Raw genomic sequence first — 16940 nt, 5'->3', positions numbered from 1 at the left:
AAAAAACATATCCTTAATTTTATCATATTAACTCATATCAAAGGCTCAGACATAGGAGTTTCAAATAATATAGACACTATAAATCTCTGCAAGATAATGAAATATTTTGCAATTTAGCGGGGGACATGTTCTACTATTATCATTCCAGGTCCTTTAAATTCAAGTTATTGTGCACATGTATATCACATGACAATGCTTTACCAAGTATAACAGCCAGTCATTAAGGTTCTCAATAAATAGCAATTACATAGACAACTTTAAAATAAACTTCATTTCTGAATCATTTTTCATACTCATTATTACATTTCATTGTCATTGTATCTCTAAGTAGTTCTAAGTAGCAATAAGTAGTTCTAAGTAGCAATAAGTAGTTCTTAGTAGCAATAAGTAGTTCTTAGAAACTGTAAGCGCCTTTTCATAAACAATGCAAGCAGGATATTATCATTCATATTGATTCAAAAAGTGTGGACCGATTGTTAAGGTACTCGTATTTGATGACAATTTTTGAAAATTAAGTCAGATTTCAAATTTTGACGTAAAAAAGAAAGACAATGTTTACGGTTCTTCTTTCACTGATATATTAGAGTCCATGTCCGAATTTTAAATTAATACAGCATTCCGACAATGAAGTTTTGCTATCACAAGATGTACACAAGAAAGCGCCAAAAAGGGAAAAACTTGACGTCAACATTGATTATGTGTTATGACATCAGTAAGAACGTCACACCCTTTTGGAGAAAGGTTAAAAAACAACAACATTTTTTACATATTTTTTTTCTCACAAAATTATGCTTTGAAATATGCAATAAAATATCAAATAAGTTTCCGGTCCAGATCGAAAAATCCGAACCTTGGGCACGCAGCTTGGCCGGTCACTCAGCAAGCCTCATTACCGCCTAACATGCATATCCTCAGGTCGGCTGTTTATGGATCGGAAACACAGGATATAAATTATAAGTCTTATATTAAGTCTGAAATATTTGCCGAGTTATGCCCATTGATTGACAGCTTGAGTTGTCTCCCTGTATTACAGCTCCAGTGCCAAAGATGAGATAGTTGACCCGGAAGGAAAACGTCGTGATAAACGAAATGGCCAGACAGACATCACCAGTCCTTCAATTTACATTAATTAGTTATTAATGATATTTCATTCATAAGCTCTAGAAGATCTTTTGGAGTTTAAATGATTAACATTAAGAGGATTTGGGGAATTTTTTGTACATTTTCTCACAGCCTGTATGTAGTTTTCAATGTAGGGGATTTTCGTGGAAACCCTTGGTATTTAGAACAATGCAAAACAATTGCCGCAGATATTCACTCTGTGGCGCTATTATACACACATAAAAAAGCTTTCAGACATCAAAGTATTCCCTTGAATTTGAGTTGAGATGTAGAGGTAGAATATACCAAAATAAAGAAGTGGGCATTTGTGCAAAGTTATTTCAAATATCTTCAATCTGAAATTTTTATCATAAATCGCAAACAAAATCGACTGTCTGAACTTTTTGAGCACAACAGGATTAAGTCGCTTATTTCAAATAGCCAAAATAATACTTAAATTAAATTTTAATAAATGAATTATGATTTATTGTGATTATCATAGATAATTTCTATAATAGGTCTAAAAACTCTTAAACAGGTAATTATTATGCAAAGTTTAGTTGCAACACAAATAGATAGCTTAGTTTAATCCTTTTTTAAGGGACTTCAGAAGCTTTGAAGAATAGGGAGCCTCATACTGGCCTAAATTATTTGTTTAACGTATATCGGTGTCTTGTTTTTAAGTGTATTAAAGATAAAATAAAACCAATGCTCAGTTGTTTAAATTTCTTATGTAATAAGTTAATTCCACTCTCTGTTTCTTCGTAAAAATATTTTATTTTGCCGGGTTGTTTTAGTTTAATTCTTTGATAACGACAGGAGTATATATTATACAGATACAGTTTTATTTTTCAAAAATATTTATTGGGCTGAAGTAAATGGCCAAATGAGTATTGCTGATTTTCAATGTAGAAATGCTTAATTGGCATTGAATAGAAAATATTTAAATCCTTCATAGAATTAGCACAACCTCTCAAGTTTTGTAACTGATGGTTTTAATAGTTTTAACCTTTTAACATCAAATTTTAAAATCAACATTTTTTTATACATGGAAAATAAAAGAAAGAATTTTGTAAACTCTTCCAGAGAAAATGCAGTCTAATTATAAATACTCAAAAAGGGAGCCATACTAATCTCCTAGTCTATTAATACTATAGTGGAATGGATGTTTAAATGACATCAACATCGATAATTTTTCTAAAATATAACTAAAGTTAACCAAACCTCATAATGTGATGTACTGTGTGTAGTGACTTTCCTACTACGTAACACAGGAAATTTCTTTAGTTTACAGGAAATTGTCGTACAATAAGAAAGCTTAGATCGTGAGAATTCAGTTCAAACTGTAATCCACCATGGACAGGGAGACTTGCCAGTTGACGTCACTGCGACTCTCTCGCGTGTTGGAGGACATAGGCGTCAGTGAGTGGATGATTACCAAAAGGAGGAAAATGTGGCTGATGGCAGAGACATTGTGTGATACAGCCTTTTGTAATATACTAGGTGTAGACGCCTTTTTTCATCACTTTGGTAGTCAGAGTGAGGGGTCAACAACCCCTGGGATGACCTCGGATGTTGACATGTTAGCTTATACAGACGAATGTTGTGTGATTCAAGACTGGAGTGAATGGCAGCCTCAGAAGATCAACCATCTTGTTTTTAAGAATGAGCGAATCCCGCCCCAGCACTGCTACATCCAGGTACTTAGACAAGATATCCCGCTGCCTCTGACGTCAATTTGTGGATCAGACATCCCATTGCCTATGACTTACCTTTCTTCTTTTGAGAGGGACAATGAAGGGAGGTTGTTTCTTAAAAATACATATATGGATAGTACTTGGACAACACTTTTCAAAGCTTATGGTAAACTTATAATTCATGGGCCTTCAAGAAGCGCTAATGAAATGCAAGATTATGTAGCTGCATTACGCTGTGCAACACTAACTGAAGAGTGCCAGTTCATGTTTAGCAGACCGCGCCCTGGACACTGGCCAAAGCCTGAGACTTTGACAAAAGCAAGAATGTGTCCTTCTTTTCTTGTGCCACAGGGATACCCTGAGAGTGAAAATAAAAAAATAGAATGGAGGTTTTCCACCTCACTGATGGAAAGACTGCTTGTGTTTGACTTTACCCCGACCCAGATGAAAGTTTATACTTTGATAAAAATGATCAGAAAAACATTTATCAAACCCATTGTTGGTGATAGGCTCAGCACGTTTCATCTTAAAACGGCCATGATGTTTACAATAGAGAGCTACCCACCAGAGATGTGGAGAGAAGACCAAATTATACAATGTGCCATCTACTGTCTGACAACTTTGTGCAGATGGCTCAAGTTAGGATACTGTCCACACTTTACCACCTCTGGAGTGAATTTGTTTGTTGGGAAACTAAACAAAGATGAACGACGTAATTTACTCGAAACATTTCAAGACTATATTGATGAAAGTCTTCAAATCGTCTTTAGCATAGAAATGGATGATCTAGGTTCAAGACTGATTAATATATTGGATTCTACACAAACTCTCACAATGATGACTAGAAACCAAATGTTGAATTCAGTATGGAAACAGTTGGTAGAAAATTGTTATGTGCGCCGAGGCGACGTTTAACACAAATAGATAGCTTAGTTTAAATTTAGCCGCATGTATTTCTAGTTTTTTGATAAACATATTAACCAAATTAACGGCTCCGTTAGATCTTACAGAAACTGACAACGGCATTCAACAATGGACAAAATCACTTCCGATTCCTTTTCTTGCAGGCACACTTGCCTCCACACTAGCTTCAGAGTGCATACGACTCAGTCGGCCACTTTCTACAGATATTGTCAATCTGTACGAGATATCCATTGACTCTGATCTTCTATCAAGTAGACTGAAATTTGCATCCATGTTGTATTGCACAGGGCAGTATGTGTCGGCAGCACAAATAATGAGTTATTGTGAAAGTCTCCTTGGAAGTTATGTGATACACTTATGCACTTGCAAAGCAATGTTTACTAGTTTGAGTGATGAGTTTGCGGACAAAACTATAAATATGGACATATCTGATATATTCAGAAGCACCTTTGTTCACTGCGTCACATTTACTATCCATGAACGATTTTGTGTTCCAGAGCACTTGTTGTGTGAGCTTTCTAGGACAATGGACACTGATGAAAACGCTCAGAGAACTCTTGGACATATGTGGATGGAAACAATAGCAATAGACAGTTTGCCATTTCTCTACTACCTTCAATACCTCACATACAAACAGCTGAACCAAGCTGAAAGGAAGCGTGTTGCCCTACAAAAACTTACCTGTCATTTATTCCATCCATCCTATCAATGTAGTGGCCACCGAGAGACATACTTAAATGTTCTTGCACATTGCTATGAATTAGAAAAAAAGCCGAATTCGGCCAAGTGCGTATATAGTATGTCGTTGTTTATTCAGCCGAGAAACAATGCAGCCAGCTGGCATATGCGGAGACTTTCACAGAGTGCCATTAACTAGAGATGCCAAAAATGAGCGAAAAGAGACAAAGTTGGAATTATGTTATTTGGTTTATGTGGGAGTTTTGATCAAAACCTTTTCACTGCTGTAACACTTTTAAAAACATATAAATGTGTACCATTTTTAACTCAGATTTACATTGTTGTTATACAATACTTACCATTATTTGGCGTCGTCAAAATGAAATGAAATATGTCATTCTTTATATTTCAATGTGAATACGAATAACCCAAATGTATCATGCTTTCATTGACAAAAGTAAAAAATTAACACAAATCTTTGTCTTTGTTTTGTTATATGTATTCATTGCATTTTTGGGAAAAGTAGCATATTCTTTGCTAATATAAGTCGTTTGATCAAACCAAGCACTGTTCTCAGTGTGGCTGAAGAACGGTTTAAATAGACCTAGTGCCATGAAACTTCAGAAGTAGAATACCATTGACCAGTAAATGACCTCTATTGTTTTATTGGTCAATAGGTCAAAGGTCACAGTCATTTGTCTTATGAAAATATTGTCTTAAAATGGTGCGAGTTTTATATAGTGGTATAGGTACTGGTTTCTTCCCAGGAAACAGACTCGAGCGTGACTCGATAAGCTGTAATCACTCGTCAAGATCGAGTCAAGCTAAAAGAAATTATATGAATTAAACCATAATCTAAATCATTGGTTGAAATGTGACCCTAAATTGGTTTCTCATAGAACCATCAAACTTATGTGGTAGGTTGCTCTTCACCAATAGGTGACCGCTATTGTTTTTAAAGAGTGCAATTCAAAAGTCATGGTCAACAGAATTATGAAAACAGTCCGCACAAAGACTCAGGAATGTCAAGACTAAGGATTATGAAATTTTAGAGGTAGTTTGCTATTGATCAGCTGATAACCCCTGTTGATTTTAAGAACAGTCGGTCAATGTCATGATAAGCAGTCTTTAAAAAAGTTGTGATCCATTGAGGTCAAGTTCATGGACAACGTATTATGCAAACTTGTTTGCAAAATTACCCCAGCTGTCACCATCAAACTTAAACGGTAGGTATTCCTTAACCAGAAGATGACACCCATCGTTCTTGGAGTCAGTAAGTCAAAGGTCACGGTCATTAGTCTTATGAAAATTTTCTCCGCAAAATAACTCAATAACAGTTTGACCATCAATCACCACCGTTAGGATGCCATTGAGCATTAGACTTTTGTATAGTTCGTATGTAAATAAAAAGTCTAGGTCGTTTTGACCGGGGACCATAAAACTTCAGTCACTGTGGTAGGTTGCCCTCTACCAGCATATGAATTATTGATTTTGAGGTCAAGTAGGTCAATAATCTTGGTTTTGATTTACAGTTTTATAAAGTCGGTGACCGCAGATTGAAATGTTTGTCTTCAATTTCATGAACATTTTGTGCAACCACTAATAATTAATACCTTTCCTTTAAACACCTATATTCAATCTTCCATATGTTATGACAAAGCTGCGTATAGGAGGCAAAATGTTTGACAAACATCTATTTTTAAAGAAGTTAGATATAAAAAAGCCAGAAAATGATGATTTGCATTAAATTATCTTTATGCTTGACCATATGTATTATAAAAAGAGAAATTTAATGGATAATATTCGAATGTATTTCCATAGAAACCAATTATTAACTGGCACATTTAAGCTCTAATTCTGAAACCTACAACTAAAAGCAGTCAGTATTAATTTTGTAACTGGCATTCCACGGAATTTGTTTGGAAGACCAATCAAACCAAATGTAACTGTAATACCAGTTTTACTGTAAAAGGAACAAAACTTAAATAAAAGTGGCATAAATTTGGAGTGTCTGAGGCATTTACACCACCATAAAAATATCCAAGTCATTATGCCTAGAAACAATAAGGCACTAGATAATAAACACTTAAGTAAATGTCTGAACAAGTCATAAACCTACTACTTTTTAGCATTGAAGGACCATACCTCTGGAGTTACTGGGGCAATTAACACCATGATCGAAACTTACAGAGACATTATGCACATTAACAGATTGTCATCGAGTCTTATCATGATTGGATAATAAATTTAAAGGTTATTGTCTGCACAAGGTGTTGCTGACGCTGCCGCAAATGACACCAAAATAAATACCTACGGTATGTTACCTTTATCGATGACACAAAACCCCCCCCCAAAAAACATTTGTTGTTAGAATTTACACTCCAGTTTCCTTCAAATGTGAAGGCAGGAGAGCTCTCAAAAGAGCTTCTCAAAAGCCAATTTTTCTTCCATGGCAGTGCGCATCAGCCCCGTAAGAGGTCATAAGCGGCCCGTAAGCACCCTTTTTACTGCCAGATGAATCACATTAATTAACTGTGTTCCTTCCATTTCGTCAAGGACAATGCTCAAATACCACCACAACATGGTAATTAACCGGTTTGATAGTTATAGCATGGTTAAGCTTAGACTTCATTTTACCATTCCAATATGAGAGATAAAGTACAGAAAAAAGCTCTCCAACATGGTACAAAGACTGATTAAATGTTGCAAAAAGCAAACAAAGGCATTCATTTAGTTTTTAAATGTATTGAATTAAGACTCAACAAATCCTTTTCTACCAAATTCAACTATAATCTAATTAGATTTAGATGTACATTTTTACTGCACAAATGACAACGTGTTACATAGACTTCAACATGCTAATGTTTTGCAATGCTAAATCTGGATTGGCCTTGTACATTAGGAAAAGACCCTGCACTTGAGCAAGACTAATGTTTGTCCCCAGATTTCGTGCACTTTCTGAGAATAATTTGGCTTGTGCCGTCAGCTGATTGGGATAAAACCGTGTAAACATTTGTTGTAACTGGATGTCTGTGGCATAATCTATCTTCTCTTTAACGTCCACTCTGCCTGGTCTAATTAATGCTGCATCTAGCCTGAAATTAGACGATGTTTCATTTTAATGCTGCACTCTCACAGATTGTCAGATTTGACATTTTTCTAGTTTTTGTCTCCGAATCAGCCGATTTGGGTATCAACGCCTTTAATTCAGTTATATAAGATAAGGATAATAGAACAGGTCGCAATTGTTTCGAAAACTGCAAAAAACGCAATTCTTTAAGCGTAAAGCGTTCATAACACTTTTCGCCATAAAACATCCATTTCTGATAACAAGATTTTAACCGTGTATTAAATAGCTGAAAAAGCACAAATATGAAATGACTGGTGGGTCATAAAAGTTTTATGGAAATCAACGCTTGTCTCATAAGGTAGAAATACCGTGTTTTATACGAATAACTGCATTCCGATCTTTAGTCGGCAGGCTAGTATCATTTGTTTGCAGATATTTAAGCAATTTATAGGCTCCTTCCAAGACATAGAAGCAAAAAATTGTTGTAAAAACTGTCAATTTGAGAGTGTGCAAATGTTACTGCAAAAAATATGAGGTTCAAGATACCTAGAATCCAACCTCAAACCGAACGTTTTCATCAATTGCGTATAGACTGCTAGTTTGATATAAGGGTGATTCAAGATGTTAAGAACTTGCATGCAGATGACTTTTCTGACCAGAAATACTACTTTTCATTTAGTTTATTTGCGGACACATGGTGATTCGTTTTAATATCTTTTAAACAACAGGGCCATTTGAATCCTCTTCTATGGACTCTGTAGAAATAAGGTGGGAAGAAATGCGTGATTGCTATGAACAGTGTGTGTATACCACGTGATAAATTACGTCATACATGCTACGTCGGAAGGTATAAATTTGCTTCAAATGAAGACTAAAACCAAAGATAACTTTTCATTTACAACACCATTTTAAATGAAATAAAGTCTATGACGCTTCAAGAGCCCCGCATTTGTTTAATTACCAAAATTCGATAAGGTCATTAGTTTTATCAAACATTTCAACAAACCTGTTTCCAAAATAATGTTTTGACAGTGCTCCGTCAGACGGCCATATTGTGTAAAGGTTTGTTGAAGTGTTTTAAGAAACTAAACTCTCAATAAAATTCTGGTAAAAGACCGAAGGTGGGGCGTAAACAGTGCAGACTGCGTTATGTTTCATTAAAAATGGTGAAGAAATAGTGAAGTTATCTTTGTTTAAAGTATTTTTTCAAATCAAAAGATTGCCTTCCGACGTAGCAATTATAAAGCAATTTATCACGTGGTATACACATACTGTTGAAAACATTAATAAAGAAATTATAATAAATCGTAAAGAAAATGATTCACCTGAACGACAGTTCCTTTGAAGAAAGATGTTTGAAAGAAATTTGACATATATAGTGGTTTATAGAGATTTATCATTGAAATAAAATTGACATTTCATTGTTTCAAACAGTGAAAACATCAATTTGTTAAAAATAAAACATCTGCGGGCATAGGGCTGGGACACAGTTTCAACGACATCTTTTTGAGAAATGGTGTAACGTGAGCATACAATTTTGCACATTTTTCTAAAAAGTGTACGTAAATAACTTTTAATTCAAATTTAAGGCATAAAATAAAAAAATTGTCCTCCATATGCAGGTATACTTATCCCACCAAGAATCCTAGTTGTTCGAGATTTAGAGACAATATGTGTGGTTGTATTTCCTAGGATAAGGGTTTTAAAAAAGGACAGGGTGTTGCAAAAGAGGGACAAGGCGCTAAGGGATAAAACGGCCCAATGCATCAGACTGTGAAGATTTTGAACATTATGAATTCAACAGAAAATGGTTGGAATTGTGTTTAATTAATGTTAGGTTTCAACTGCCAAATATGTCAAGTTTATATCTATTTATAATTATATTATACATTTTAATAATAAAAAAAAATTGACAGTTATATTATGGCAGAATGTTGACCTCAATGAGAGCAGTGGGGTATAACCATAAAAGGCCAGGGAGAAACACCCTTTCATAACTTTTTCGCTAAAACCCTATTTTACATACATTAAGTGATAAATAGAGCTGTACTGAATACTTGCTTGATCTTTTACCAAAAAAAGATGTTTAAGTATACAGTGTACCTTTCCACATAATTTGTCGTCATGAAGATGATTCTCGCCTCGGCAGAAGCCACACCGTCCAAGGCGTTCAGGAGTCCAGAGAGGGTAAGACGACTCAATCCCTGGTATGCTACACTGTCTGGAAAATATCATGTACATATAGTTTAAACAATGATTGTGAAGAAAGCTATGATAGCGTAAACAAAGTCACTCCCATTTGGCACGATGTTGCACAAGAGTGTTGTCTTGTGTTGTGGGGGAAACCGGAGTACCCTGAGAAAACCCACTTGTCCGGCTTGGTGACCACTAACCAAACTCACATGCACCCAGGCAGTACATTTAGCAAGTAAATACTTGGAGAGGAACTTTTTATTTTACACATGAGATAGTAAAGAATACCATTTTTTGAAGCCAATGTTGAATAAAATTGAAACATAAAATGGATACTTGTTTATTAAGTTAGTAATAATTATTTAAAATGTTAAAATCCAAAGATTTTGAAAATCAGCATTTAAAGCTATGGTTAAATGGAAGGACCTCAATATACCACTCAAAGTATGCTTAAAAACACCTTGATCTGTAATGGTGCAAAGAATTCTGTCAAGTTCGAGTTTTGGCTCTTAATACAATTAAAGTAACAAGCAAATAATATACAAATATCTTGAATCCAAATATCTGTATATATATGTACAGCTTTACTGTTTTTATGTGTATCTATTGATGGTTTACCAATTTGTCTCATAACAAAGGCTTTAATAAGGAATTTATCAGAGGGGCTGTGCTTAGCAAACATGAAGTTGCATATAAATATGATTATGAACATAGGTATTAAATATCTCACTCTCCGTGCTGACGTCCCTACTGACAAAGGCTGCATCGACATCCTCCAAAAGTATGATGCTTTGCTCTGGTGCGACCGTAAGCAGGTGGTTCAAACGGTCGTCTGTCAGTCCCCGCTCCGACAGATTCAACACACAGATACTGTAGTCCAGCTCACCTTGAACAATGACAAAAGGTAAGATAAGCATTCAAGTCCAAATGAAGTGTAGAAAATAAATAATGGTGCGAGGATGAAGAGTTGAAGAGTTGAAGAATCTATGCTCTTTTACTCCCAAATAAGGAGAAGCACAAATAATACAATTGCTTTAATTTACAGAAAAGAATGAAAAAATATCATAAACAATGGTTATTATGAAGGATGCCATGTTTAATTTGAAAGAATTTTAGATGCATAAAACATTTCTACCTTATGAGACGATCGTTGATCCCCATAAATCTTTTAGGACCCACCAGTCATTTCATATATTAATTTTGTGCGTGTTCAGCTATTGAATACACCATTAAAATTTTGTTATCAGTACATGATTTCTTTCCATAAATGTATTATTTAGTAATTAGTGTTTTCAGCTATAAAATACACGCTTAAAATCTTGTTATCAGTAATTGATATTTTCAATAAATTATTAATAATTATTTTGTAAGTAATTAAGGGTTTATCACTTATGTTTGTTATGTTTTGTGTATATTTATTATAAATAAGAGTATCACTTTTATACAACTGACTGGAAACTACTATAATAAGCTATAGTCAACCCACGGACCCAATTTTTTGAGATAATACAAGAGCTTGATTGCGAGGGAATGTAATTACAAAGTAATCACAAGGGTTAAGGGTGATCAGTTTTTATTTCCACCTTTTTTTTGTAAATGAGGCCAGGATCTGTAATTTATAGGTCTTGAATCTGTGGTTCAGACTCAGAAAACTGACCCTTAAAATGTTTCAAAATATGTAAATTATAACTAACTTTGACAAATGATGTGTACCCAATTGTGGAGTGGATTATGTGTAACACGTACATTGTTTTTTTTCTACCATTGTTGCTACTTTAATACATACATGTAGCAATTTTACAACAAAATTAAATTTAGCTTACTGGTATCTGAGTCTGAGTCTTAAATGAAGAATCAGGAAATTGGGCCCATGTCCCTTTGAACAGTGAAAATAGCAAAACAAAGCCCTCTTTAAGATCCTGGGTTTGAAGATTTTTTAAGAAAATAAGACTGCATTTCAACCTACCGTATCTGTACTAGTTCACTTGTTAAATATTGGAAAAGCAACAATAATGGATTGTGAAGTTTAGGGTCATATTTTTGTGAAAAGTGTGTTTTCGGGATTGGAAAATAAAAGCCAAAATAAACACTGGTGACATACTTCTTTTTTAGCCATGTTGACAAGGACAACTTTCAGTAAATTGCGTGTAGTATTAGTGAAATGTATTGTATATTTATAATTCATACAGTAGTTCAGCCAGAAGTTATGGAATGGTGACGTCCAAACTACTGGTTTCCGTACCAATAAGGTAAAGGAAGACAATGTGTTGAGAAAAAAAAAGTAAATCAAACATTCAAACATAGTACAATGAAGAATTAAAGATTAATAATTATGTGGAATCCTTTTAATAAGGGAGTTAATGTGTAGAGAAAAACAAAGTAAATCAAACATTCAAACATAGTACAATAATAGAATTAGATTAATTATTATGTGGAATCCTTCTTTTATTTATCTATTATCTACTGCTGGGCAGGGCTTTCAAAAGTTTGGAACCTCAATCAGTCCGGGCACAAGTCGAGTCTGCCCCCCCCCCCCAAAAAAAAAACAAAACACACACACCAAAAAACATTATAATACCAGAATTACTGGTGTACTATTTAAAAAGTGGAGTGTTGCTAAAAAAAAACTAATGAAAGGGAAATTGTAAATAAATATAATTATGACTTCATCTATACAGTTCCAAGTATTTTAAAAAAGACGTTGAAAATTGAAATGGCTACTGGCCGCAACCTCAAGACATTTGGAACAGAACTAGAATAATGATCAGAATCCCTCCTTCTTACCAGCTAAGGCATTAATGTAGCTACTCTTTCCACATCCCGGTGGTCCATACAATAAGTATCCTCTTCTGTAGGGAATGCCTCTGTCCATATACCACTTCGGATTATCAATAAACTCCTTTATATCACCCAAGATCCTGTCCGAAACAGATGAATCTAATACAACAGAATTAATAGGCCTTTTTCTTCTCGGGTAACCGAACGGCCTCCATTCTGCTCCTAAAGCTGTGTACATTATAGTCCTACCTTCTTGTCTTTGAAGAGCCATTTGTCTTGCCTCCTCTAATATGTTAAAGTATATTGACCTATTTCTGCCGAAGGCTGTCAAAGTCACAGTTTCAAAAGGTGCTGCTTTGTTAAAGTCTATCATCTGTTTTTCACGTGTCCTTTCAACTTTGATCCAGTGATTTTTGTAAAAGAAGAAATGGCTTCCAGGACTGGGTATGAAGTCATATTTCGTGGACACTCTTCCAGCATCAGACTGATGGAAAGAGGTTTCGACACTGAGGTGTTGAGTTTTGGTCCCTCTTTCTGAAATCCACTGTAGCAGCCACTGATAACTCTTGTCTTTACTAGGTACATCCAGCGTTATCATACAGTGTCTTCTGAATGCTATCATTCCAAATTGCAATGATTTACGACCTACTGCTGCAGCCATACCTATGCCAAACAGTCCAAAACCAGCCCCGAAATAGGGGTTGTCTTTTAAGGACATAATCATATCTCCTAAACCCATCTTTACTGTAGGTCTGAAATGATAGAAAATAAAGTTTTAACAAATCATAGTGGTTAATAAAAATTATATTCTTCTTTTTTTTGGTCAAAATCAAAATGTAGCATTGAAAAGTCTTCATTAACTCTTCCTATATTCTAAGTTTGATCGCAATATGTCAACCCAAACTAAAGTTATGTAGTACCAACCATTTTTTCTATTTTTGGCAATAGTGACTGTGCAATCCCATAAAAGATCTCCATAAACTCTTTATTTACATCAAGTTTGGTCACTATATATCAAATGAACTAAAATAATTTGATACAAAAGGTAAGTCTGCAAGATAGGTGTGACGCTGCATGCAAAACAAAATCTAGTTACGGTGACCTTGACCTTTGATGGAATGGACCCAAAAGCAATCCAAAGCCAGCTCTCCACTGGTCTTACTTAAACACCAAGTTTAATGTCCATATGATGAAAGAAACTGTCGATATTCCCCAGAAGTGAATTTTTTCAATTTAGTAACGGTGACCTTGACCTTTGACCGAACGGCTGAAAAGAATTTATCCAAAACTATACACATGTTTGGTGTCCATATGATGAATGAAACTAATGAAACCCCTAGTTTGACAATTGCCCGCCCGATTGGCTGCTCGCCAATGACACACAACACTCTTATAACCCAGTTCTCATTGAAAACCTGACTAAAAAATAAGTATATTGTGTGATTTTATCAACACAGTTTCTATGTATATTCATATTTTACCGTGTTACTGCATAAAATATTTAGGCCAAATAAAAAAATAGGTCCGTTTAGGTAACCCGACCTACCCTATTTTTTCCCGCCAACCCTAACCTATTTTTCCCTGAATTAAAAAAAAAAAATGTGATTTGAATACGAAAAGTTTTTGTTACAAAATGTATGTACAAAACAGAAAATGATGACGCAGCACGCACAGTATTTTAATATACCGGTGGCAAAATGGCTGACTCCAAGATCGCCTAACTTGAAAAAAGTATATAAAACTGTCCTGCCAATATGTCAGACATTGACTTTCGGATTGATATGTCAGACTTATGTGTGCAATTTTGGCAATAAAATCTGCATGTTACTTGTTCTTCTAACCTGAACCCCCAGGTCCTCTTGACAGCATTGAGGTTTCCTTGGCTGATGGCCTATATGTTGATACTACAGAGGGTGATTGAAAGCCAAAGGGTGCATAAAGAAAAGTAAAACAGTTCCTGGAAAGTTTTTAATAATAGCAGAGTGGTGTACCATAACTTAGCTGACATCAAACCATCATTGGTCAAAGTAATTACCCTGACATATAAAGAACATTTCCCTTGAAGCATGGAACATTTTTAAAAACTGCTGATAAACCTGAAAATTGATGTCTTTAATTAAATACTACTTTAATTGTTACAGTCTGAGTCAACTAAAATCAATATATAAAAAATTACAACCTACCTACCCTATTTTTTTGGCAGCGTTACCTGAAACACACCGATCTTTTTATTTGGTCTTAGCACAATACAAGCATTTAAAGCATTAAAGAACAGAGTTTACCTTCTGTAGGTAAACAAAGCTTTTAATAACACACACAAGAATTCTGCATATCAAACTTATATAATTTGTGGGACCCATTCTGTGTTCTTAAAGAAAAGTTAAATATTTTGCACCAGTCAACTGTAACCACGCCCCCCCCCCCCCCCAGGTCCGAGGAATAGTGAGGACGTTGACATTCGGTCCAGCCAAGCCCGGGTAAAATTCCCAGACTGCTGGTAAAATCCCCGCCAAATGCCCCCGCTCCCCAGGGACCCTAGGTAAGGACCATTCCCTGCTTTTTGGGCGCAAAGACAAAACCACCGCATTCACCAGGCACTGCAGGGCCACCTGAAAGGTAAAAAACACGGCCCATTTCCCCTGTATATTGGGGGGGGGGGGGGGTGGCGAAGTTACAATTGACTGGTGCATTAGTATGTTTCATTAATTTATTTTAAATTTTAATTTTAAAATAAAGTCATATTTAAGTTCAGATTATTACAGCTTGTATTAAAATGGCTTTAGCTTATGTCATGATATGGTACACAAACGAACAAATGTAAAAATCAATTAAAAAAAGAGAGTAATTTTGGTATCGGAGGACCCGAAAAATGAACATGTTATCAATAATCATGATCTGTAGGTGCCCCTTATGTATATACTGTTATGTTTCGATAGTAAGGAATGGACAAAAAAACTCATTGGATATTGACTCTAAGACTAAGTAATATGAAAATAGCATAAAAAAAATAATATAATGGTCACTTGTTTTTATGATTTTTCTAGATGTAATATTCTTTAAACGCCTGATCAGAACGACTGGCCAAAAATGGCAACAAAACATTTTTTATGTAAACGATATGCCATATAAAAATAAAACCATAAAAAAAATCTGTCCACTTATTTGCTGTATTAGTTAGTCCAAATAATTGTACGTTGACGGATTTTTTTTTAGATTTTTGATATGGCAAATCCTTCACGTACAAATTGTTTAGTATCAAAAGTGGGTAGTTGTTCCGATCAGGATTCCGGGTTAAAGCATATAGCGTCTATAAAATATCATAAAAACAAGAAATATTACCAGATAATGTTATTTTATATTAGTTCCGTACACAAAAATTAAATATCCAACTTATAATAATGAGTTTGACGGCTTTTCTTCTTTTCATTCTGTCAAAACATTACGATATATACATGAAGGGCACCTGCAAGGCATTAGGGCACAGTTTTAAATCGCTCGGAACATTTCGGCCATGGCCGAGTTGTAACGATTGTATAACGAGGTCTATCTCGAAGCTTTGTCGGAGGAGGCCGAGTTATTACGATTGTATCGAGTTGTTCCCCTTTGCATAATTGTTGTCTGTGTCAGTCAACTTTCGTTTTATTGGAAAGGTAAACAACATGTTTTAATGCATTAAATGCTTGTTCAGTGCAAAATAACATTTCACTTACATGGTAAAATATGAATATAACTCTTTATGATCAATTTCAACCATAAAATACTTCACTTAAAACAATTTCAATATTTTTATAACACCCCCGTTTTTTGCACATTCCCGTTTAGATGTTAGGGATTGGAAGAATCCCGTATAACACGTCTTTTATTTTAGACTACTGTATTAGTAGGCCTACTTTAGTTGACCAATATGACAGAATAAACCTTTAGCAACTCAATTAAAAATCAACACTCAACTTTATTTATAACACAAATAATGTTCATTTTAATAATGTTTATTAATAAGACCAAAGACGTTTTAAATGATTTTTTCTGACCTTCAAAATTTTCTGAAAATCTCGAAAATGAATGACTCTTTATTGAAGCTCGTGTTTTTCAAGAAGTTTAGACATGACACGGCACTTGTTCTATAATATATTAAACCGTTAGTGTTTTAAAGTCGTTATGTACAAAATATAAGATCACAATCTTCACATTTTTGATAACAATTGTTCAAATAAGTCATAAACTTTTTCCGGCGAATAAACCATGGGCGCAGCCATCTTTGATCATGATCATCGAAGAGCATGAAACACGCACCTGCAAGTCAATTCCATAGCAATGACCTCGCCCACATGATCTCAATAGCCAATGATATTGCCTCAAAAAGCTTCAATATGGCGGACGCCGTGTAACATAAACAGTGCAAAGAATGTCATACATTTTCGTAAAGTTTTGAATAGAATTGGATTGTTAAAACTATTTGCGCATGAGGGTTTTGCAACATTAAATTATTGGTAATATAA

General features: G+C 34.8%; 3 protein-coding genes across 17 annotated transcripts in view; 2 read left to right on the top strand and 1 right to left on the bottom strand.

Annotated features, from left to right (window-relative positions):
- The first annotated feature begins 2410 nt into the window (after positions 1-2410).
- Positions 2411-4031, top strand: LOC128209523 (uncharacterized). Its single transcript, XM_052913576.1, has 2 exons — positions 2411-2801; positions 3866-4031. Exons 1-2 carry the CDS (start codon positions 2457-2459, stop codon positions 3884-3886), a joined length of 366 nt encoding a protein of 121 aa, XP_052769536.1. The 5' UTR covers positions 2411-2456; the 3' UTR covers positions 3887-4031.
- A 2728-nt stretch (positions 4032-6759) lies between these two features.
- On the bottom strand, positions 6760-16696 carry LOC128209283 (mitochondrial chaperone BCS1-like). 5 transcript variants are annotated; one of them, XM_052913248.1, is made up of 6 exons: positions 16473-16696; positions 14625-14650; positions 12448-13193; positions 10394-10549; positions 9574-9691; positions 6760-7495 (listed from the first exon to the last, which is right to left on the bottom strand). In XM_052913248.1, the coding sequence occupies exons 3-6, from the start codon at positions 13178-13180 to the stop codon at positions 7240-7242; spliced, it is 1263 nt and encodes a 420-aa protein (XP_052769208.1). In that variant the 5' UTR covers positions 13181-13193; positions 14625-14650; positions 16473-16696; the 3' UTR covers positions 6760-7239. The 5 variants fall into 5 exon arrangements, with proteins under 5 accessions (XP_052769208.1, XP_052769207.1, XP_052769210.1 ...); XM_052913247.1 differs by having other exon boundaries at positions 14629-14650; XM_052913250.1 differs by lacking the exon at positions 14625-14650 and adding an exon at positions 13544-13708.
- Positions 16697-16799: 103 nt separating this feature from the next.
- The window catches only part of LOC128209176 (leucine-rich repeat-containing protein 9-like), a 64682-nt gene continuing 64541 nt past the window's right edge, over positions 16800-16940 (top strand). For all 11 annotated transcript variants that reach the window (XR_008256950.1, XR_008256951.1, XR_008256952.1 and 8 more), the window contains exon 1: positions 16800-16931. The gene's annotated coding sequence lies outside the window, so the exon portion shown is untranslated. The remainder of the gene's footprint in view (positions 16932-16940) is intronic.

Source organism: Mya arenaria, chromosome 11 (genome assembly GCF_026914265.1).
Source record: "Mya arenaria isolate MELC-2E11 chromosome 11, ASM2691426v1".
Classification (NCBI taxonomy): Eukaryota; Metazoa; Mollusca; class Bivalvia; order Myida; family Myidae; genus Mya; species Mya arenaria.
This window is presented reverse-complemented; position numbering and strand designations above follow the sequence as displayed.

Bases quoted from the DNA above. Each gene is read 5' to 3' on its own strand.
- LOC128209523 (XM_052913576.1), top strand. From the start codon at position 2,457: ATGGACAGGGAGACTTGCCAGTTGACGTCACTGCGACTCTCTCGCGTG. The intron at 2,802-3,865 runs GTACTTAGACAA...CTTTTCTTGCAG, and splicing joins CCCAGCACTGCTACATCCAG to GCACACTTGCCTCCACACTA.
- LOC128209283 (XM_052913248.1), bottom strand. From the start codon at position 13,180: ATGGGTTTAGGAGATATGATTATGTCCTTAAAAGACAACCCCTATTTC. The intron at 10,550-12,447 runs GTAAGAAGGAGG...TCATTGTTCAAG, and splicing joins CTACATTAATGCCTTAGCTG to GTGAGCTGGACTACAGTATC. The intron at 9,692-10,393 runs GTGAGATATTTA...GATATTTTCCAG, and splicing joins TAGGGACGTCAGCACGGAGA to ACAGTGTAGCATACCAGGGA.